Below are 24,346 nucleotides of genomic sequence, written 5' to 3' on the forward strand. Positions count from 1 at the left end.
TGCAATACAAACACACCCAAGCCAGCCGTCCACTCCCAGGTACCTGGGTCACTGTATCCCAGCCTGAGGGGCTGACAGGTTTGCATGGTCCACAGTGGACAGACACACACACAAATGAGACAGGCTTGCTGAAGGGATCCCACATGGCTGCTCACGCCTGGTCACAGCGTCACATGGACCTCACATGAAAGCAGCAACACAGAGGGTTTGTCGGAATGAGGCATGTGAGGATGAGTGACCAAAGCCATAGACCATGCATCACTCATCTCCTTACAGCAGGGGAAAGCTTCCCCAGCCAAGGCAGACGAAACATCCATCAATGTCTGTCATCCCCTCAACGTCACACTGCTCTGCCCACCACTTCTACCATCCCCCTCCTCTCATGAGTACTGAGCCCCACCTCCGTCAGGCAGACATTCAAACCCATCAAGTGCTTTCCTCAGAGACAATCAGCCCCCCCCCCCCCCCCCCCTTTACAGTAGGTTAGTCCCCCAGCACGTCTTTGTACGCACTATATGGACTAGACAGCAACTGAATCGCACACTACTGAGAAACCACTGACACTCTGTGGAGACAATTAGATAAGAAAAAAAAAGAGACTAAATTTCTTCACAGTTCACCTGAAGGGTTTATACGTGTTCGTAATTACAGAAGTCCAGAAGAACATGACAACCTTCCTATATTTGGCAACTGCAATCCAAGCACTAGCAGCGCAACACCTTAATATCACTGAGGTGCTTACTGGGCTCATGTGGCAATGCCTATGAAAGCAGTTACATGGCACAGCTGCCATGCTGATTGGTCAGCTACTGTTCTGCCTGGAGCTGCCATGCTGATTGGTCAGCTACTGTTCTGCCTGGAGCTGCCATGCTGATTGGCCAGCTACCGTACTGCCTGGAAAGCCTTTACGCTGGTTTCATAACACTCAACGCACTATAATGTATGAGCACTCTAATCCAATGAGAGTACGGTGGATTTCCTCTAAATTATAAATGACAAAAGGAGATGAACATGTAAGCCTTTGTTAGCTAAACTTACAAGGATGGGGTTAATGATGTGAAACATGAAAGACAAGTCCACCCCCCCTCGCAAATTAAAATAAATACATCCCCAGGTTGCTATAGGAGGGCTACAACAAGAAAGCACTACAAATGGCAGCGAGCAGAGCAGGATCTCTCGTCATTTCCCTGACACGCCCACCTATACTGAACCACATCATCTTAGGAACTGGGTTTTGGGTTAAGTGGGTTGGTTTCCAGCAAGCATCAAAGTGAAACTATATTACAGAGAGTTATATGACATGACATGCCTAACATCTATGATGTAAACAAATTCCCTATGCCCTATGTACAAAGGAAAATAATTTATAACGATATATACACACACAGAAATAAGAAGGCAAAAAGTGAAATTCAGCTGTACCATGTTGCTGATTTTGCAATACACACAAATTAAGTGTTTTTCCCTTTAAACTCTTTGATTCTCAAAACAAGCAAATCTTACTTGTAGACATACTTTTTACATACAGTTCTAACGATGATAGTTGCGGAGCTGAGCATGTAGGGAGCATTCTCCATTCATGCCACTACTTAAATACGTTAAGATACATAATGTAACATGTTCCTAGCTAGTGGTATGCTTCTAATATTTGAGGAGTGTCTGCAAAGAATAAAACTGATTTTTTTCTTCCCCCCCCTTTTTTTTTTTTTTTTTTTTTTTACATCAGTTCATACCCCTTGAACCTTGCATCAATTTTCTGGCCAAAGAGCCAGAACTCAAGCCTAAAAGCGGCATGCAGGTTTATACAGCTGCTCTTCAAGGTCATGGTCGTTCTTATATATCTTTGATCATTTCCAGTGTAGTTTACAGAAAGCAGACATCTCCCTGTACTGATCGCACTGTCAAAGCCATGGTCATTTTTTTGTTATATATAAATAAATGAATGTTTTCCTTCAGCAATTTCTTCTTCTTAAATGAGCAGGATTAAGCCACACCTCCATCAAGGGCATTCGTTTTCCTGCCCTGCCCCAACTTTTGTTTTCAACCAATGAGAGAGTTGCGCCTTGACAGGTCCACGTTGCTGGCACTCAGTCCTCTAGATTCTGACAGGCCATTGCTGGGCTGCTGAAGATTAAGAAAGAAAAGACATGTTAGACTGAATCACAGTGTTAACAGCAGGTATGATGGTTTGCTTAAGCACAGCGATTACATAGACAGCAATACATGTCCTTATCCGCACAACCCATCTAAGTCAAAAGCCTAGTTTTGAACCCTTGTTTTAAAAAAGAAACTGTTACATGATGATCCTACAGGAAGGAGGACAGTAGCAAATAGAACAGAGCCAAACAGACAGGGAAAACAAAAGAGTGACCAGATAAATGGAATTTATGACGGACTTATCAGTTAATATCAGTGTTTAAAAACATAAGTAATTATAATTACTTGAGAATTACTTGAGAATATAGTAAAATATGTAACTGATGTAAATTAAATTCAATATTATGAGTTTGAGGATGCACAGTCAAAAGTGTCTTCTGAAAAGCACTTGAAAGAGGTCTAAGATGATCACATGCAGAACTGCACCAACTGGGCTGGGGCTTTGAGATTACACCAGTACCTGGGAGGGGTCCTCTGCGCTCTTATTCAGGAAGTTAAGGGAGCAAGCTCTCTTCATGCTGCGGAAGACACAGATCACCATCTTAGAGTGTACAATAACCGCATTACACACCAGAAGTCAGATTTTTCCAAAAATAAAAAACGCTACCATGTTTCCTGTAAAATAAGCACCCTGCTTTTCTGAATTTTTTTTCTCTTAATTCCAGAAGACAGATTTTTTTTTAATTTGCACAAAAAAACTACACAGAATAAACATTTATGCAATCTACAGAAAACTGCAGAGCTTACATTATATTACAGAGTGCACTTTTTCTGCTCTGGAAACAGAAGAACAGGAGCAGGCACTATGCAGGCTGACTATGCCACCTGCTGGAGACAGGCTGTCATCTCACCCAGGATTGCGTGGCTCCTGGGGGCCGCTGCCCTGCAGCTTCTTCACCAGCATCTCGCTGCTTCTGCGCAGGGCATCCCGGATCTTGCCAAATGAGCCGCTACGGCGCAGGGAGCCGCTTCCATCCTGCAGGACGGTGGCAAATTTTAGCCGAACTTCAGCGGGGATTCAGCAGTATGAACTGGTGAATCACTTGTGAATAAGGCACTCGAGTGTCACAGATCAACTGTGAGATAGTTGGGTTTATTCAAGAAAGCCCAGATAGACTGACCCCGTTCCACTCAGCGTTGTCTTCACCCTCCCCCTCACCACGCAGCCCCCCGGGAGTGTTCAGGCCGTCCCGGCTCTGCCGCCGCTCATCAGCGCCCAGCATGCCATCCTTCAGCAGCTCCACCACTTTGCTCTGGTTAATGGCATCGATGCCCTGAAAATCGTAAAACAAAATCAGAAGCACGACTTGAAACTGAAGGTCCACAAATAGCCGTCTGGTCACCCGACACACAAAATGAATGCTGGCTGAGGCTTATTTCATTTGCATCAAACAACTAAAAGGATTTTCTAATTCAATAAGTGGTGAGTAACAGGTTCCCCTGAAATAACCCAAGCTGGGTGGGCCAATGAGAGATGGAAACGATTAGGCTAGTGATGAAAGAAACAACAAAACAATGGGACAGAAGGAGGCATTTCCAGGACTGGAGAGTGATATATGGGTTTTAGAGGAAGTACAAGACACATTGCTGAATGTATTTTGTGTTTTAGCAATGAAATAACTCGGTACATCATCAGCATGAAGCATTTCCAAGCAAAACCAAACAGCCACACTGCTATCTTTATCCAAAGGGGGGGGGGCTGTGTCAACGCCAATGGATCAGCAAAATGGTACAGTTCTCTGAATTGCTAAAACACATCTCCTAAAATCTCTCCTTTTCTCAAAACACTAATAGAATAGAATAACCACTTTTATTGTCATTCAGAACATACACCGGTTAGTGCACAACAGAATGAAATTTCGTTGCATTGTATGCTCACCATCGGCCTGGCAGTGTGTGTAAAATATATGTATATATGTGTGTGTATATTAGGGATGGCACGGTTCATGAAAAAAAACTGAACCGTTCGGTTTGCTTGTCTCGGTTCGGGGCATGCATGCGTCGCACGGTTCGACGGTTCATGACATGCGCAATGTAGCCTCGTGCCCCGTATGTGACGTCAGTGTGTTTCCCTTTCGCGCGAAAGAATAGGCTATATGCACAGAGCGGTGTGACGTAGTTCCAGTAAAAGTTCAGCCAGCCAAGTAATTTCCGGTAGCCTTTCGTTTGCTGCGTTTAGCTCATGTTTTCGGCGTTACCACCCTGTCTCTGAAGAAAACGTTTAAATTTCAGCCAACCGATAGCACAACATCTGAACACTGCTGTGCGCCTTTGTTGTGTGACTTTATTTAATGTGCGGTTAGGCACTTTGTTAAAGAAAATTAAGTTATCTGTGACAAAGCACTCCAGTGAGTGTCATGCCTCGATCGTTCACTCTTTCCGTGACCCTAAAACCGTGATACAAACCGAACCGTGGGTTTTGTGAACCGTGCCACCCTTAGTGTATATATATATAGAAAATAAGTGAATATTCAATTCAATTCAATTTTATTTATATAGCGCATTATCACAACATTACATTGTCTCAATGCGCTTTACATTTCTGCCTCGTACGTACCCCCCAATGAGTAAGCCAAAGGCTATACATAACAGATATATTAACCGCAGTATAGCAGCAAACCCTGCACTTACCCTGAAATTCAAGCTACACTCACAAAACTATATTATCTTTGCTCAAAAGCAAACACTGCTTTCAGATCGCGCATCAAGCCAGTTGGTACATAAACACTGAGCAGTCATTACACACTACAGCAAAAAACTGAAAACACTCCCAGTCAAAACCGAGAAGTCCGGAGAATCTGTCGGGACCTCCTGCAAACACTTACGGTGCCGTAACACTGGCATATAGAGAAACATTTACTGTGGATGTGGTCTTTTGCATATTGAGCTGCAAAACTGGAAACCACAAGAGTATAGTGAAAACAAACAAAAAAAATGTTATCTACCAAAAATGTTTGCATACATTGCATTATACTAAACTGACATGTAATGTTTGCAGTATTCAGTACTCCAAAAAGGTTACTGTAAAAGACAAAGTAAAAAATCCAAATGAGAGGCATATTACAGTACAATGTTGTGCAACTGCCAAGCCAAAGTCAAGGAAGAATATTCACGCTGCCTCATCATCATGTCAGGACAAAGAACTTTGGCTACATCACAGGAAATGCTCTCCCTTGCTGGGTGATGCGGGAAGAATCATCTGTGTGACCCATTTGTACCTTGACGTCGAAATTTATCTCACCTATGGCACTTGCACTCTCATCTGGCACGTTTTCTATGTTCTAGCCACTCTTTGGCTTCTGCTCATGTTTAGAAACGTGTGAACAGTTTTGAGTCATTGTGTTTAAATGATGACTAATGTGTGCTGGCTTTGCTTAAATTTTGTGACCCGTGTTGTCTATTTCGCATCAAAGTTCACCGTGGTGCAAAATGTGTTTTGATGAATGAGAATGAGTTTTGCAAGAAGGGTGACTCAGATCTGCAAATTGTGTCTAACTAGGTGAGCACTGTTTACAGTTTCGTCAAATGAGTGACTGATTCAATAAATGAGTTTTGGCAATTGGCAGTTTTGTTCAAAGAATGAGGTTTATTGTTTTAGCAATTCAGAAGAACTGTATTATATTTGTACCCCAAAAATGTCACATAAATTGGTGGTACATTGCATTTTAGTTTGGGGTCTTTTTTGTCTTGGAATAAAATTCAAAATTTGCCTGGCTCCAGTTGGTATAGACTATATACAGGCTTAGGCCAGTAACAAATATAATGTAGTTATAATATTAAAACAAAACGTATACAAATATATCTACATTTTAATAAGAACATAAGAACATAAGAACTATACAAACGAGAGGAGGCCATTTGGCCCATCGAGCTCGCTTGGGGAGAACTTAACTAATAGCTCAGAGTAGTGCATGTAGTCTTGATTATATCTTGCGAAGTTTTACACGCACATACACGCACACACACATATACACACACACTTACACTTGAGTATATATAAGAAATGATATAATGCATAAGGTGCATTACAAGATTTGCTAATGCTTGCTTGAAAAATTAGACCATGCAACAATTTATTCTCTGGCAGCTTTTACATGACACCATTTACTAGAGTGCAGGACCAAGAACAAATCATTCAGGTGCCCGACTCGAATAAGCAGTTGTGCTTCTATTGTGAACTCAGAGAATGCAAAAGTAAAACCCATCAAGCTCGAGGTATTTTCTTTTTTTAAATTTTTATATTTTCCATTTTAAATTCTGGTGCCACCAGGTCAGTGAATGCTACTGGTGACTTCAATAACTGCTTCAGGTCAGAGTTCTCTTTTTTCCTCTCTCTCTTTTTTTTTTTTTTTAAAAGAACTGCATATCTGATTGTACTGGAGCAGTATACACATGGAAGCATTGTGTTTAAGCTTTTCCTCCCACAGGTTGGAAACTAGGAAGAAAACCCCTATCCCCGTTTGACAGGGGAACAGGGTCAGTCTCTGCTAGCTGCCAGTCCAGTACGTACCAGCAGCTCAAGGAGAGAAACCACAGCATCACAGCACATCTGACCATTTTAACATTCTATGACAAGTGCAATAAATATTTCACTTATTGCTATTTAGAAAAAATGTCTACTGCACATTTTAGTGTCGAGTTTTTTTTCCACATGTCATTTATGCTCAGTGTTTATTTGGTTAAATCCTATATTTGCATATATCCTCCTGAGACCCAAGGGGAAAAAAAAAAGAGTTCTTCAATTTTAGGTTTTTTGTCTTTGGAGGAAATAAGACATCTTACAATTTAGATTTTTTCAAATATATTTTTATTTCTAATTTCACAGCATGTCCTCTTTAGTGTACAACAGGAACAAATATGTTTCTTTACATCAGTGAAAAGGTAGATGCAAAAACAAAATGTCCACTACAATGGACATAAATGAATGGGTGGGGTCTCAGGAGGATATAATGGAGCTTTAGCTGGGGGGGGAAAGTGGCTCTGAATATAGCTCTGGTACCTGCTTGCGGGACTTGGTTGCACATTCCTCCAGGGTCTTAGCAGCCTCCAGCTTGCCCTGCCGACGATAGAGCGTGCCCAGGCTCTTCAGGGTGTTATTCACTGTGGGACTAACACAGCGAGCAGAAGGCATTCACACAAAGTACACAGCGAGCAGAAGGCATTCACACAAAGTACACAGCGAGCAGAAGGCATTCACACAAAATACACAGGGAGCAGAAGGCATTCACACAAAGTACACAGCGAGCAGAAGGCATTCACACAAAGTACACAGCGAGCAGAAGGCATTCACACAAAATACACAGGGAGCAGAAGGCATTCACACAAAATACACAGGGAGCAGAAGGCATTCACACAAAATACACAGGGAGCAGAAGGCATTCACACAAAATACACAGGGAGCAGAAGGCATTCACACAAAATACACAGCGAGCAGAAGGCATTCACACAAAATACACAGCGAGCAGAAGGCATTCACACAAAATACACAGCGAGCAGAAGGCATTCACACAAAATACACAGGGAGCAGAAGGCATTCACACAAAGTACACAGCGAGCAGAAGGCATTCACACAAAATACACAGCGAGCAGAAGGCATTCACACAAAATACACAGCGAGCAGAAGGCATTCACACAAAATACACAGCGAGCAGAAGGCATTCACACAAAGTACACAGTGAGCAGAAGGCATTCACACAAAATACACAGCGAACAGAAGGCATTCACACAAAATACACAGCGAGCAGAAGGCATTCACACAAAATACACAGCGAGCAGAAGGCATTCACACAAAATACACACTACTGGATTACATCTGGGCAAGATCAGTTTCCACTGGCAATGGCTGTTAAGATTCACAAACAGGCAAACGGCAAGAATCGTTTTCTGCATAGTAAAGAAGATCATTTGTTGTACTTGAAATAAGCAGGAGAGTAACTGGCCTCCTGTGTGAGTTTCAGAGCTCAGCGTCACGCTCACCTGTCCACTTTGCAAGCCTTGTACCAGCCACCATATTCCACATAAATACCAGAGTCCTTGCGTTTGTCCTTCATGAGGGAAAAAAATATAATAAGCAAGAAACGTGAGCAGGAAATATAACTGAGGCAGTATCAGCACTCAGAGAGAATGAGGACTCTGGGTCGGTCACTAAGATGAGACCTAACTGCACATACAGAATCCCAGATCTATTATTAAGACAAATGATACCTTGCTCTGTTCCCTCTCTTCTGCATGCATCCAAATGGGCTTATTGTCATCTGAAAGAAAGTCAACGTGCATTACTGTTTTGTAAACAGACAGCACAACAGAGACAGCACAACAGTCTATAGAACCTTACAGTCCCCCTAGTAACAAGCATCAGCCACATCACTTACTATTGACAGATCCAAACTCCTTCTCATGAGCTCGGGTCAGAATCTCTTTGTAGAGACACTCTGCCTCATTGAACTTCCCCTGCTTAAGGTAGCATGTAGCCTAAAAGGGGAAAAAACAGATGTGATGATACAGGAAATGCAGGAATCCAGTTTCACAGCATATAGCCCCAACAAATGAAATTCACTTAGCTCAACAGAAAAAAAATTAGGATTGATTTTAAAGAAGGAATCTTGCAGATAAATGGGTATTGTCCCTGACAGCAACCATCTGGCCAATTACAACACAAACATGATTAATAACTCCACTGCCCAAGGCTTATTTGGTGTTCATCAATGAGCTTAACCCAGTTATTTGTAATTAAATCATGCCTAACAGGCTGCCCTGGACAGACTGGGACACTGTGCAGGGTACACAGTGCACCCATCTGACCCCTCACCAGGTTGTTCTTTGTCTTGGCCACGTTAGGGTCGTCGGCGCCCAGCTTGGATTCATAGATCTCCAGTGCCCGGCGGTAATAGTACTCCACCTCACCATATTTGCCCTGGTTCTGGCACAACAGAGCCAAGTTGTTCAGCTGCTTTGCCACATCGGGGTGGTACTTCCCGAGAACCTGAAGACACACACACGCAGAAATGAACAATGCTGACTGGGTCTCTTGTCCATTGCTGTCTATTGTTTTATCTCGACAGTAACCCTCAGCCCTACCTTCTCCCGGATCTCCAGAGCCCTTTTGCACAAAGGCTCCGCCTCCTTGTATTTGCCCCTTTTGCCATAGAGCACGGCCAGGTTGTTGAGCGTGGCTGCCACAGCCGGATGGTCCTTGCCCAGCGTCTTCTCCCTGATGGCCAAGGCGTCGTTTAGCAGGTGTGCAGCCTCTTTGTACTTGTTCTGATCCCTGGAACATAAAAAAGATCACAGTTCACTTTTAATACCCCCATATCATTAATTCATGTACAGACTTGGTGACTGAGCTGTTTGTGCTGCTGCTTCACAACCCTAGGGTTACAGGATTCCAACTCCAGCACTGTGTTTACAGCGTATCTGTTCCAAGTAACCTGGTTACCCTGCACAGCCAGGAGACTTGCAATTCAGGTCAATTTTTTTTTAACACGGAGCGCGTCCCATGCATGACCTGCATTGTCATATGCCTTAGGCCACCAGCCAGATTCTCCAAATCACAGTAGTCCCGACAACTTAAGAACAGTATTACAGTACTGACCTATACACCAGGGCCAGGATGTTGAGCATGGTGGCTACATCAGGATGGTCATGGCCAGAGGTCTTCTCTAGGTCCTCCAGCGCCTGCTTGCACAGGGGCACGGCCACCTCGTAGCGCCCCTGGGAGGCGTACTGGATCACCAGGTTGTGGAGGGTACGCAATCGAGCTGGGATTTCATAGCCACCCTGCTGGGCTGCCGCCTCTCCGCTGCGTTGGGCTGCGGATGTGACGGAAAGAGAATATCCTCAAATATTTACAACAGTGCAATAAAAAGATACATCTGTATAAGGTAGGGATGGGGAATTGTTCAACCACACAGCCTTAGAAGGTGGCTGTTAATGGATTCAACAGAGGACAAAGCTCTTTGTCTAAGGGGTCAGGGGAGTATATTTCTACTGAGATGATTCCTGTTCCGAATGAGGTTTAATCAATTGCATTCTTGTCTGTTGGCAAACATTTGGACGTTGGCATTTTTGGACCTTAAAACCCCAACTCATTATTCACCCATTATTCTTGGACCATGTACCATGAAGTAAAATGAAGACTGAACAAGCTACCTGGTCCGTGGTCATCATCATTGGGGAACAGGTCGTCCAGGCTGTCTTTGGAGGTCTCATTGTTCTTCTCATCTGAGGGTGACACATCATCATCGAACTTCTTTATCTGGTTCATGAACTCTAGGTGTTTCTTCTCCTCCTCCAGCTGGGCCACACTCTGCTCGCTCTTCTGCAGTTTGTGCTGGGTTCCTGCCAGCTCATCCCGCAGCCACTGGTTCTCCTGGCACAGCCGACGCACCTGTGCCCGCAGCTTCTGCTTCTCCGACTCCACTGCACTCAAGTGGCTGGACAGAGCAATAATCACCTGCAGAACAGTACAGAAGTGGTGGAGATTAGGCCCACTGGACCAATGACACGCTTCCCATTTCACATCCGTCAGCCCGTCCTTGCAATACCTGCGCCTCACCCAGGCCAAGCTCAATGGCCTCCAGGCTTTTGCGAAGCAGAGTGGACTTCTCCTGGGCTGCTGGTGGATGTCCACAGTCCAGCAGGGAGGTGAGCAGCTGAGCATGCTCCCCACGTAGAGTTTCTAGGCCCTGTATCACAGCCTTGGTGTTAAGGACAATCTCATCCTGCGTGAGACGCTCCAAGGCCTCCTCATGTGGACACACCATAGTGGACATCTCCTAGGTATGACCTCACCTGCTGGGGAAGAGTGAATTATGGATGCGGGTACAGTACAAGCTCTTGGAGTAGATATCACACATCTATTTGATATCCATGTCATACAACTCACACTCGCAATGTCAAAAATATTTTGATGCAGGGATGGGCTGGCCAAAGTGTCATATCACAAGAATTTTGGTTGGAATTATGATTCACCATGTTTTTTTTGTTTACAAACCAACCAAAGTGGAATGTATGTAGTAATGTTAATTAACTATTTAACCACTTAACCAGCAATTCTATCCTTAAACTGCTTGCAGCATAATAATAAACAATAATTTATTAAGGCATGTAAATTATTGTACAAATAAAACTGACTACTTATAGCAAAAGTGCGTTTTAATTTTTAATACTAGTTTCAAAAGGTTTGAGTGCAAATGAAGATTTATTACTTCAGTCAATAACAATAACTGTGCACCACAGTTAAATATAAACAACAGATTAATTTGGTTGGTGCCAACTGTTATATAAACAGTATATTACAGTAGATTGGTCTTTGTTGCATTTCACAAATCTATTTCCACACAAAGCAGAAACAATTCTTCATCATCAGCCATGTTGCACATTGGTAATTCAACAGTGTAGCGAAATTGGTTCATGCATTTATTACCTCCAGGCTCGATTACTGTAATGTCTTATTCTCCAGTTGTCCAAATAGGTCATTAAATAAAATCCAGCTAGTCCAGAATGCAGCAGCCAGAGTCCTCATCAAAACTAAAACATATGATCATATTACCCCAACTTTATCTTCACTACACTGGCTGCCAGTTAGATTTCATGTTGACTACAAAATACTACTCTTAACCTATAAAGCTGTAAATGGTCTTGCACCGCAGTATGTGAGTGACCTCATTTGCAACTACATTCCGAATCGTATGCTTAGATCGCAAGATGCAGGTCTTCTATCCATACCCATAATAAAGAACGTTACTTTCGGAGGAAGAGCATTTGCTCATAAAGCCCCAGAGTTATGGAATAAACTTCCTATTAGTGTTCGGAACTCAGACACAATCTCTGCTTTTAAGTCAAGGCTTAAGACGTACCTCTTTAGCCAGTTTTTTGGATAGTATAATCCCCTTTTCTAAGGTGAATGGGAAATATGGAGGTTCATAGTCATTTGAGATTAAAGGTGAATGGGGGGGATAGGTGCTGTCACCCTGCCACTCTCGCCGATCACTTAAGCTGTTGACGGTAGTTTGGCTTGATACCAAAACCCCTGGAAACCCTCATGTCTGTGTTTCCTTCCAGGTCTCTCTTTTAGCCAGGCTGCCATAGTTACTTCAGTACTGCCGGAGGTTAGGTTAGGTGTAGGGCAATAACTCTTCTCCATCTTCTCTTTTCCGAGCTGATCCCGAGCCGACACTACACCGCTTGAACCCTCACCTGGACTCTTTGGAGATAATTACACGAAACCAACTGGGACTTTAAAACTATATGGACTGAAATGAATGTCAATGTAAATGCAGTTTCATGCCCCCTGGTCACCCAGAGGAGGATGGGGTCCCCTTCCGAGTCTAGGTTCCTCTCAAGGTTTCTTCCTGCTGGAGGGAGTTTTTCCTTGCCACTGTCGCCTCAGGCTTGCTTGGTGGGGTTCTGGCCGGTTAAATGTAAAGTGCTTTGTGACAATGACTGTTGTTAAAAATGCTATATAAATAAAATTGAATTGAATAGCGAACCCATCCATGAACGTGTTTACCACATAATTGATCATATATGCTTTTTTATGTCATTTTCACCTAGTTAGCTAACTGGTTAAAGCAATTAAGTTTTAACTGAAGATCTATACACCAAGTTGAGATCCATTGAGACAGATAATTGACAAATAAGTGAGATATACAGAAGGATGTCATCCACTGGGATGTTATACAGGATACAATTGCTTTGTTTCACATCGGTCTGTTTTTTTTATTGTAGTACTGTTACAGCGTCCAAACATGCAGGCCTCACATGATAGGCTCATGCCGCTTTGTTCTGTCATTATGATAACAGTGCTAAGCAGGTGTTATTTTCCCCATAAGAAATAATGGAAAAAACAATTAATTGGTTCCCGGCCCCAAAAATTATACCGAAATATGTATTTTTTTAGCATTTAAACACAAAATGAACCAGACAAAACAAGAAAATTATATACTGTACTAAACACATCTAAGCACATTTATCAAAACAGTAATTTTTAAAGTAAGAAAATAAATGCATCCAAACAATTTGTAAAAAAACCAAAAAAAAAAAAAAACAATGTGTCATGCCCCGATCGTCCGCGCTTTCCGTGTGCCACGCCCCCTCGTTAACCCCGTGTGTAATCCCCGTGTGATCAGCTGTTTCTGGTTGTTGTCATTAGTCCTCTGTACTTCGTCGGCATTTCAGTTTGTTTCCCCAGTTCGGTCATTGTATTGTCCGTCTGCGTTTTCCCTGCCTTACCTGCAATTAAACCCCGTATTCCCCGATACCCTGACGTCTGCACCTTTGTCTCCGTTCCATCCCCGCTTGGCACAACAATACTAATGGTTTATTATTAATATTAAAATAATGAATAAGAAATCTTTATTTTAAAATGTATTTTATTATATAATAACTACTGTTACTGTCTCTCATTGTCTAAATGTATTTTTACTGTCTAAATATATGTATTCACCTAGTGTAAACATGCACAATGCTATCACAGCGAATGCGAGGCTGAGACGGAAGAGTTACCCTTTGTTTCCGCTGAGAGATGTGCTGCGTGACTCATTTCTCCGCGCGTACAAGTTATCTTAGGTCAGCATTCACAGTTTGACTTCTGAGATTCAGATCGAGTTCTAGGTAATTTTTTTTCGAACTGGTTGGTTCAACTATTAAGAAATTTGAGTTCTAATGAGTTTGAGAACTGAGGTACCACTGTATCTCGATATTATTACATTTTTAAAAAGATTCATGTCAACTGGAAAACAGAAGTGCATCCCTGCCAAACATAATATCACATAAGCTGGGAGAAAAAATGGAACACCTAGAAAAAAGTAAATATGTCTGCAATGTAAACAAAAATTTCAAGAATTTAAAAATTACATTATTCAGCTAAACGCTTAAATTCAAAACGAGACATTAAATAACATTTTTTCTGTGATGAAATTTACAAACTGACTAAATACAGTACCCTTTAAAAAAGTTACATTTATGGAGTTAAATTGAAGTATGGAATTAATTTTGTGTCAAAAGTATAAAACAAGATTTTGAAAAATGCAAGCAAATTAAGTATCAGAATGAAAATTTACATTGCATATATATATATATATACACTCACCTAAAGGATTATTAGGAACACCTGTTCAATTTCTCATTAATGCAATTATCTAATCAACCAATCACATGGCAGTTGCTTCAATGCATTTAGGGGTGTGGTCCTGGTCAAGACAATCTCCTGAACTCCAAACTGAATGTCAGAATGGGAAAGAAAGGTGATTTAAGCAATTTTGAGCGTGGCATGTGGCATGCCAGACGGGCCGGTCTGAGTATTTCACAATCTGCTCAGTTACTGGGATTTTCACGCACAACCATTCCTAGGGTTTACAAAGAATGGTGTGCAAAGGGAAAAACATCCAGTATGCGGCAGTCCTGTGGGCGAAAATGCCTTGTTGATGCTAGAGGTCAGAGGAGAATGGGCCGACTGATTCAAGCTGATAGAAGAGCAACTTTGACTGAAATAACCGAGGTATGCAGCAAAGCATTTGTGAAGCCACAGCACGCACAACCTTGAGGCGGATGGGCTACAACAGCAGAAGACCCCACCGGGTACCACTCATCTCCACTACAAATAGGAAAAAGAGGCTACAATTTGCACAAGCTCACCAAAATTGGACAGTTGAAGACTGGAAAAATGTTGCCTGGTCTGATGAGTCTCTGATGATTTCTGTTGAGACATTCAAATGGTAGAGTCAGAATGTGGCGTAAACAGAATGAGAACATGGATCCATCATGCCTTGTTCCCACTGTGCCGGCTGGTGGTGGTGGTGTAATGGTGTGGGGGATGTTTTCTTGGCACACTTTAGGCCCCTTAGTGCCAATTGGGCATCGTTTAAATGCCACGGCCTACCTGAGCATTGTTTCTGACCATGTCCATCCCTTTATGACCACCATGTACCCATCCTCTGATGGCTACCTCCAGCAGGATAATGCACCATGTCACAAAGCTCGAATCATTTCAAATTGTTTTCTTGAACATGACAATGAGTTCACTGTACTACAATGGCCCCCACAGTCACCAGATCTCAACCCAATAGAGCATCTTTGGGATGTGGTGGAACGGGAGCTTCGTGCCCTGGATGTGCATCCCACAAATCTCCATCAACTGCAAGATGCTATCCTATCAATATGGGCCAACATTTCTAAAGAATGCTTTCAGCACCTTGTTGAATCAATGCCACGTAGAATTAAGGCAGTTCTGAAGGCGAAAGGGGGTCAAACACCGTATTATTATGGTGTTCCTAATAATCCTTTAGGTGAGTGTATATTTAAGTAGCCTATTAGTAGCATCAACATTGTATGTAATCAGTACCTGACTGTCAAATCAAATTAATTCAGTACAATTCAAAAACGTTTTGACATTATTTATTGTCACGTGACATAGAACTTCGGCCAGCTGGCTTTAACATATGTATAAAGTAATGTTATCTGTTATTTAAATAAACTCATTGGTGTGGGAAATGCCGGTTTTACTGCTAAACCACTACCGAAAAGACTACAAACGCTGCGCCGGTTAAAATAAAAGCACCCCGTCAGGTTTTAAATAATAACTAAATGTTTTGGCTGTTGGTCCGGGTCCGTATGGGACAGCTTCTGGGTCCGGACCCGGATCGCGATCCGCCTGTTAGTGACCGCTGATGTAGACTAACGATAATACTTTCTCAAATCATCAATCACAATCGGCCATCATCGTACATAATCTGCCGAAATGGTTTGAAATTATTTTCCGTAGATTTATTCAGTACACACTGGGCGACGAAAACCTTTGAATAAAATTAATTTGGTCACCCGCACATCGATATTTTTGGGTTGTCCGGCGGTTACTCTACGTAATACTACTCTATTACGATAGGCTCCTTCCAGTTTAGCTTGAACAGATTCATTTCCCCAAATATCAATTAAATCCCCACCTTCTCCATCCTTCCACTGACCGTTATCGCAGCTCTCTTCCATTTTTACCTTCTTGCGCTGCCGGTGCAGGCTGATGTCAGCGCATGCGTATAAGCAAAAAGCCACATGAATTCCGATCTGAGCGTTCACATTCAGGTCGCATGGCCACGAATTGGATACGTATCCGATTTAGTACCACATATGAAAGTGGCACAAATCCGATTTGAAAAGATCAGATTTGCGTGTCCACACAGCCCTGAAAAGATCAGAACTGTGTCACATTAAGGCAAAAAATCCGATTTGAGTCACTTCAGCATGGCAGTGTGAACGTAGCCATACACAGTAGAGTCTCGCTTATCCGACATAAACGGGTCTGCAGAACGTCGGATGAGCGAAAATGTCAGATAATGGGAGGTGTTAAGACAAAGCCTATTAAACGTCAAACTATGTTATAATTTTACACATTACGAACCTAATAATCGTGTTTTACAACAAATCAGAAAAAAATAACTTACAGTTACAGAATTGTCTGAAGCTAAATACTGAGTAGTGAGTTGTGACAGTGAGTGAGTGAGGGTGGGGCGAATGACAGACAAATGACGGGCGCGCCGCTGTACAGATGGGTTAACTAGTTAACTGCGGATAGAGTTGGAAGCAACAAAAAATAGACTACGCTCATGCTCGCAACTTGCAGTTCTTGTTGCCGACTGATGCGTTTTTTTGTTTCTTTGTTTTTTCGGTGGGACGTCGGATAATGCGGAATGTCGGATAAGTGAAACTGTAATGTCTCTGTGTGTGTGTGTGTGTGTGTGTGTGTATGTGTGTGTATACACACACACACACACACAGTAGCAAATTAAAAAGTGAAACATATTTGCTAAGTGAAACATATTCGTGGTGAAAGGGACAATTACCCAGTTAACACTAGAACCGCCTGTTTCCCATATCAATGAACGTCAAACTCTAACGCCAAGCAAGACACAAGTCGGCTTTTGTTTGCGCTAATGTAAGTGTTAATAACAGTAGTGAATCTAACAAAGAGCCATAATGGTCCTAACAGAGCGACTGTTCTGTCCTGAAATCCTACAGCTGAAAAGTTTTGAAAACGCAGTATTTTATAAAATGCTGGATAAATGTATGTAGATAGTTGGTGATTTCATGTTCGTCAAAGATTACTTTATACAGTTAAAAAAAGGTAATGTTATTTTTTATAATAAACTCATGTGAAACAAAAAACATACGTTTTCAGGGTTGCCAATTCTCATGCATCTGGTGTGAACACTCAGGCTTTCAAATTCACGCTCACACTAGAAATCTTACAGCAAATATATATTATTCAATTACAAACCTAAAATTGACGACATCAAAAGTGTTGGGGTAGTTTGCAAACCCTACAGACTATTTAGAAGGTAATAAAATGGTTACATACAAGTAAATGCATTTGCATGCGTGTGCAGAATTTTAAAACAAATATGTGAAAACATTACCTATGATACATTTTATGCCTTTTCGAAATAAAACCACCCATACCCATCTTAAAGTGTACTTAATATATTAAAAAATATTTTTTAAATCTACATAAAGGGACATGCTGCTGCTCCTCCCAAAACTTGCAAAAAAGTAACCACGATATAATACCGTCACCCTTCAAAAAGTGAAAAATACCGTGATGATAATTTGAGGTCATATCGCCCACCCCTATTTTATACAATAATATTGTTACATGCTTAACAGGTAATTTGCACAAAGGCCCTAAATAAAAGGAGACACCTTTTATTTGTCGAATGTATAATTCAAAATGTAAAGAAGGCCTTTCCATGTATTCATTATATATAAACTCATTCAATTTACAGAAAATATGCTACAATGTGATATGAAATGACCTATATCACAATATGAGATTTTGGTCATATCTCCCAGCCCTAAGCACTCATTTCATGACAGCTGCATGAAGGAAGGTCCATGACCAAAATCAATTATCAGCACAACAAAACCAGGAGCATTCCTACAATTATCACATTCTTGCATTTCCATGGCTAACTAGCTTATAGCATTGAAGTAGCATTTCAACAATTTATTCTTATGACTAGAGGTCGACCGATATATCGGCCGGCCGATATAACGGGCCGATATTTAGCATTTTTTAATGTATCGGCATCGGCCGATATCCGAGTGCACTACGCCGATTTTCAGACAGGCACGTCTGCGGGCAGCCCGGTGTTATTGTTGCTGTGGAACACGTGACCCATGCTGCCTTGTGCAGGACCACAGCCAGAAGTTTTGGAAGAATCCTGGGATAAAACGGTAAGGCTTAAATTCTGATCTTTCAATGACCTGTTTATTTAAGTAGTTTGCTATGAAATGTTGCTTTAAAAGAAAACGCGAATTACGCTATTGGGAACTGGGGAAATGATAATGAGCCTTCAACCAACTGTAGCTTACAGGTAACATTAAGGATCATTGATTCTAATAGAGTTCGTTTTGTGCGCTTATTGGTGGGCTCACAGACGTTTTTTAATCGTTAAAAATAATTTTAATTGTTAACATTTTAATTATTACCATATCAGCCCGATGTTATCAGTTATGTTTTTTTTTCTTGTGTCGGAGAGTTTCACTCTGTGAGTGTGTGGGGCGGAGCAGGCAGCTCTCAAATACTGCAGCGTGTGTGAGAGTTGCGTTACTCTGCCCTGATCACAGACAGCGCCGTCCTCGGAGACACAGAGCTGCTAAGAACAATGCATGGCGGAGAAAAGTGTTTGTTCGAAAGCGTGGTTACCATTTACTTGAGCTGATGCTGACAATGGTCTTTCTGTGCAACTTTTTTTCATTTGAGACCGGAGATTCAAACAATTTGTCAGACGTCTAGATAAAAAGTGCATGACTTTGCGCAGTTAGTTTCCTCATTAAACATGTCTATCCTTTATACAACGTCACAATCACTAGGGGCTTATGTTGTCCTTGCATACAAGGCTGTGCAATACGACAGTTATTTTATTTTATTTTCCGGGATCACTAGATTCCGATTGTGAATTTGGCTTTAAGCTGTCTGTCTGCTAACAACAGAAACAACATGTTAGTGTACACTACTCATCATACCATGATGCACTTAGTGTTTTTTTTTCTTCAAAATGTATTAGAGTGTAATTGTTTTAATGTGCATGGAATACTGGAATTGTAGAATGAATTGAAGATGAAGGTACTATAATAAAAATTCTAACCTTGCATTTATTCTTCTGTTTTAGTAATTGCTGTCTGATGGCTGAACAAAAATCTAATCCTGTATGGCAGCATTTCACAAAGCCAACACCAGGAAAAGCCAGGTGCAATATCTGCAGCAGACTGGTGAGCTTGGGAGCTGAAGAATGAGTTTGCTGCTAAAGAGATTCTGATGCTGTTATCTTTATTGTTTATAAGTTTAAGTTGTTTATAAGTTGTATTGTGTTTTTGTTATTTAAGTTTATATTTAAATTTACACAAGTCAGTATTCAATAAATGCTAAGTTGAGAAATTTTGTGTATCGTTTATTATTAATGTGACATTTTATCATGCAAATAGAGGGGAAAACGTCCAATTTTCGGCCAAAAAATATCGGCAGCATATATCGGCCATCGGCTGACCCTGACTCCTAAATATCGTCATCGGCATCGGCTATTGAAAAACCCATATCGGTCGACCTCTACTTATGACCATCAATTTAAAGCAGTAAAAGCATAGTTTGGTAAACTATTGGTCCACTTTTTAGAAGAAGAAGAAGAATTAGAAGTAAAAGAAGAATAATTAGAAGAAGAAGAGGAAGAAGCTTTACTGATCCCCATGGGGGAGGTATAACAAGAATTTCCCCAACTTGCACTCTGCAGGTGAGAGCAAGCTGGCCGCCAAGGGCAGTCACCCATTACAACAAGCAGAGAGCTGGGGCTTAAGGGCCTCGCTCAAGGGCCGGCAGATGTGCCGAGGCTGGGCTCAAACCAGCAACCTTCTAATCACAGGCACAGAGGCTGAACCCCCTGAGTCACACGCTTGCTCATCTACCACTAACAAAATTAATTAATTAAAAAATTGCTTCTTCACCAAAGTTAGACACAGAAGCCTTTACAACTAGATTGGGGGGTTGTTGAAATGACAGCATTCCCCAAACAGCCTTGTCACCTACTCCCTTCATCCAAGACCGATGCCTCACACACTCACCAACCTGTATAATTTCTAGAAGTACTAGATGGATCAACTGGAAATGTGAAAATCAATAAATGTGTTTTTCCCTGAATGCTCTGAGTCCTATAGCTCTGAGAAGTAACTCAAACTACACCTATTCATTTATTGCACATTACACCTACACTAAGAAATTCATACCAACTAGCTGGTGGCAAAAAATTCAGCAAACTGGAATGTATGTCTTAATGTCCATGTCTTTAAAGTGTCATTTATATTACTCATATTTAAGTGTCTAAATATTTACATTCTATTTATTTCTCATTTGCACTATGACTAACATTTTCTGTGATATAACAATAAATGTATCAGACAGACTAATATTATAGACCTGTCCTGGAGGTGCCACAGACTATTTCAAATTTTTTTTTGTTTCCATGGGCATCATGTATTTTAATATCATTTGAACAGACGCGTTTGTCCAAAAAGACTTACAGGAGCACTGCAGACAGTATACTAAATCATGCCTTAGTTTAAAACACCCACAAAATACTAAATCAAGGTCATGATCACAGTGCCTGAACCTACAAAACAAATAATGGTTCAAATCTGAACAAATTTTTCAATACGGGGCAATCATGCAATATGTGAGATGAGTGCAAACTCTAATCCTCACATTTCCTGGAAGACTTAATTGCATGACTACACTGATTTGTTCCATCTGCACAATAAAAAAATTATGTTCTTATTGACATAATATATAATGGGATTAGCTACAATCAACAAGAACAATATTTACAAATCATTTTTTTTTTTTTTTTTTTTTTTTTTTTAACTCTTGGCTTTCACTTAGAGCATACCAATTGCTTGCCCACAAAACAAGGAATATTGGCAAACAAGTGCCTGAATATCAGTGTTTACAAGATGGTGGTCAGTGTTTGCTCTCGACTGTCCTCTCCTGGCAGTTCTAATTTTGACGCTTTCTGTCCTTGCACTTGCAATTTGTGCGCATTTTAGGTGTATCTTCTATACAATATTTTTGTGAAGTGTTAAAATCAACCAAAGATCAAATAGAGTAAGTAGAGTAAATAATGACAGATTCATCCTGTCCCAAGAATTAGCCTCTAATCATCTCATCCTTCTCTTTGTTCTCTTCTAAGTGCCACTGCTTCAATTTTGGTGCAATTTGTCTAAATATTTGGATACATCCATAGCTTCTCCCATACACAGTGCCTGCAAAATCTAGCAAAAATCGGCCAAATAATTGTTGAGATTTCATGCTGACAAGATCAAGCGTCTGTGCTGACCTTCTCTTTATCATTATGCATCGCTGCTTCGATTTTGGTGTGATTTGTCGCAAAATTTGATCAAGTCCAGACAAACATTACAACATGCCTGCAAAGGTTGAAAAAGATCGATCAAACACTTTGAGTTACTGTGATAACAGGATTAAATGTCTGAAACTACCATTCTTTGGTATTACTATGCAGTTCTGTTTCAGTTTTAGGAAAAACTCAAAAATTGATCACTTCCATTTTGTCATTATTACAATATGTTTGAAAAGTTTGAAAAAGATTCATAAAATACTTTTAGAGTTACAGTGTTCACAACACCAGCACCCATATAATGTTTTTGTGAAACAGTAAAACGATCCATTAAATACTGTTTGACTTACTACATTCACAAGGTCAAATGTCACCTGCTTTCACCCTTCTTATTCATTATTTTAATAATAAACCATTAATACTTTAATTATAATAATATTGTTGTGCCCAGCAGGGACAGAACGGAGACAAAGGCGCAGACGTCAGGGTATCGGGGAATACGGGGTTTAATTACAGGTAAGGCAGGCAAAACACAGACGGAAAATACAATGACCAGACAGAGGAAACAAACTGAAACGCAGAGGACTAATGACAACAACCAGAAACCGCTGATCACACGGCGATTCCACACGGGATCAACGAGGGGGCGTGGCACACGGAAGGAGCGGACGATTCATGGCAGGACACATTGTTTGGATACATTTATTTTCTTACTTTACAAATTACTGTTTTGCTAAATGTGCTTAGATGTGTTTAGTATAGTATATGCTCTTGTGGTTTTATTCGGTTCATTTTGTGTTTAAGTTCTAAAAAAAACATAGTTAGGTGTAATTTTTTGTAGCCGGGAACCAATTAATTTGTTTTCCATTATTTCTTATGGGGAAAATTCGATCACAACTCGGACTTTTTAGGATTCGATCTGGAGTTCTGAACGGATTAAATTCGAGTTCTGAGTTACCACTGTACAATAAACCACAGATTAAGAATTAGCAGCACATTCTGCCATTACCCAGTTTCTGGGAAATAATCTATGACCGAGAAATTAAAAAAAAACATAGGCCTATACAATGATGCATCACTCATGTTTGTGCCAAAGATTATAAAATCATTACACCATTAACCAGTAAAAAAAAAAAAATGAGATATCATATTAAACTAGGTTTTAGCCTAACAATCAACTAAAAAATAACGTTTGATCCAACACTGCCATATGAATATCAGTTCTAAACTAACGTGGACATCCCGGCAGCTTCAAAGCACTTATGCAGACGCAGATATGACACGGCTAAGTGCGTTGTTTTGGATGCGCAGGAACGCTCGGCCTCTGCATAATTTCAGTACAAACAAGTCTGGATTTTTTAAATTCCTGACACCTTTTCTTGACATCTCAAGGGGATGGTGATTGTGAAACGCGGTTACAATCGGAGTGCGCAACCACACTCACCTAGACAAATGACTTACCTACCTGACCCTCCCCCCTCCCATTTTCTCCTCCCTCCCTCCTTCCTCGCTTTCTGTATTGACTGCAATGCAGCAACACCAAGCCACTCCGCAATTCCCCATCACAGGAGGTTCCCCCGTATGATACAGCAGATCTGTACAGTTACGTTCACTAATTCGATTTTTTGCAACTCGGTCCCCGGATTTACGTTGTATTTTCAATATTAAAATCTTTAGTACCGACAAAAATGACTCGAACAGGTTAACACGCCGCATTGGCGATATTAAGCATCTCCTATTGAAAACATCAATTACTTTATGTATTTGAATATAATGACTAATGAGTAACCGCTATTGAAAAGGAATCACTAAGTACCTTGATCTAAAAAGCCCGTAATGATGAACGCTTCCAGGCCGAGATTCCTTATCTGAAAGGTGCAACACAGACATGTCTGCGGCGCCGGGTAGTAGCAGTGTACTTCATATTACCCTCTAATACCGCATTCACCGCTTGCCCTCAAATGGCAACATTATATTCCCACATGTGCAAATGAAAAAAGAGCAATCGGAACATTAAAAACTATAAATGAGGCTGAGTTATACTGGAGACAGGTGCCCTTGGCGATGTGCATCTGTACCCAAATTATCAACACCGCAATCAGTCCGCGTAATGTCATCTAATGTATCAAACCACTGGCTTCTATAGATAAATATAGAATAATTAATAAATACATATAACTCTACACAATGTTACACGAATATATAGGACATGGTTTCTCACCGTGTCTCCGGCTGTGCAATGTCAGCAGTAGCTGTTTGTTAGACGCTCCTTCGTTCGGGACTCTTATTCCTCCCCGGACTCGCACGCTTCTCTTTGTTTATGTGACGCCTTAACTGCTTTCAAATAATACGCATCACAAAGGATTACAACTGTACAGCGGAACAGGGTTGGAGAGCGGGCGTCTTTTCGGCCCCTCGGCCATGGACCGAGGTTACACTCAGTGAACAGCAGCGATGGGGCTTGCGCGGATCTCCGCTCCGGTACTTTCCATCCCCGCTCATTCGCCGCCGGGCTGTGTTGTAATCCCTCTGACCGTCTGCACGCATGCAACCGGATGTCCACCGATGACAGCCGGAAGCTGGAAAGGCCTGCTTGTGGGTCTTTTTTCCCAGAATTCAATACATTCAGAGTCAGACTAAATTACATCATCAGCACCCATTACCGGCGCCGTTTGCTCCGTGTGTTGTCAGGTCTTTGGGCTATTTTGAAACTACAGTGGTGGGTAATTATTAGGAGGTTGCGGGTTTTGGGGCTACCTTCATGATAATGACTTGCCCATGTGAGAGTAAAAACAAAT

The 24,346-nt window shown here is 41.3% G+C and overlaps 1 protein-coding gene across 5 annotated transcripts; it reads right to left on the bottom strand.

The window, feature by feature from the left end:
- Positions 1–459: 459 nt before the first annotated feature.
- On the bottom strand, positions 460–24,338 carry klc2 (kinesin light chain 2). 5 transcript variants are annotated; one of them, XM_072717155.1, is made up of 15 exons: positions 23,770–24,338; positions 14,794–14,854; positions 10,701–10,947; positions 10,306–10,609; positions 9,749–9,965; positions 9,235–9,424; positions 8,966–9,139; positions 8,529–8,628; positions 8,362–8,411; positions 8,134–8,201; positions 7,157–7,265; positions 3,279–3,431; positions 3,009–3,133; positions 2,618–2,675; positions 460–2,124 (listed from the first exon to the last, which is right to left on the bottom strand). In XM_072717155.1, the coding sequence occupies exons 3-15, from the start codon at positions 10,926–10,928 to the stop codon at positions 2,041–2,043; spliced, it is 1,860 nt and encodes a 619-aa protein (XP_072573256.1). In that variant the 5' UTR covers positions 10,929–10,947; positions 14,794–14,854; positions 23,770–24,338; the 3' UTR covers positions 460–2,040. The 5 variants fall into 5 exon arrangements, with proteins under 5 accessions (XP_072573256.1, XP_072573257.1, XP_023682474.1 ...); XM_072717156.1 differs by having other exon boundaries at positions 10,701–10,950; XM_023826706.2 differs by lacking the exon at positions 14,794–14,854 and having other exon boundaries at positions 460–2,121.
- Between the last annotated feature and the right edge of the window lie 8 nt (positions 24,339–24,346).

This window comes from Paramormyrops kingsleyae, chromosome 10 (genome assembly GCF_048594095.1).
Source record: "Paramormyrops kingsleyae isolate MSU_618 chromosome 10, PKINGS_0.4, whole genome shotgun sequence".
Classification (NCBI taxonomy): domain Eukaryota; kingdom Metazoa; phylum Chordata; class Actinopteri; order Osteoglossiformes; family Mormyridae; genus Paramormyrops; species Paramormyrops kingsleyae.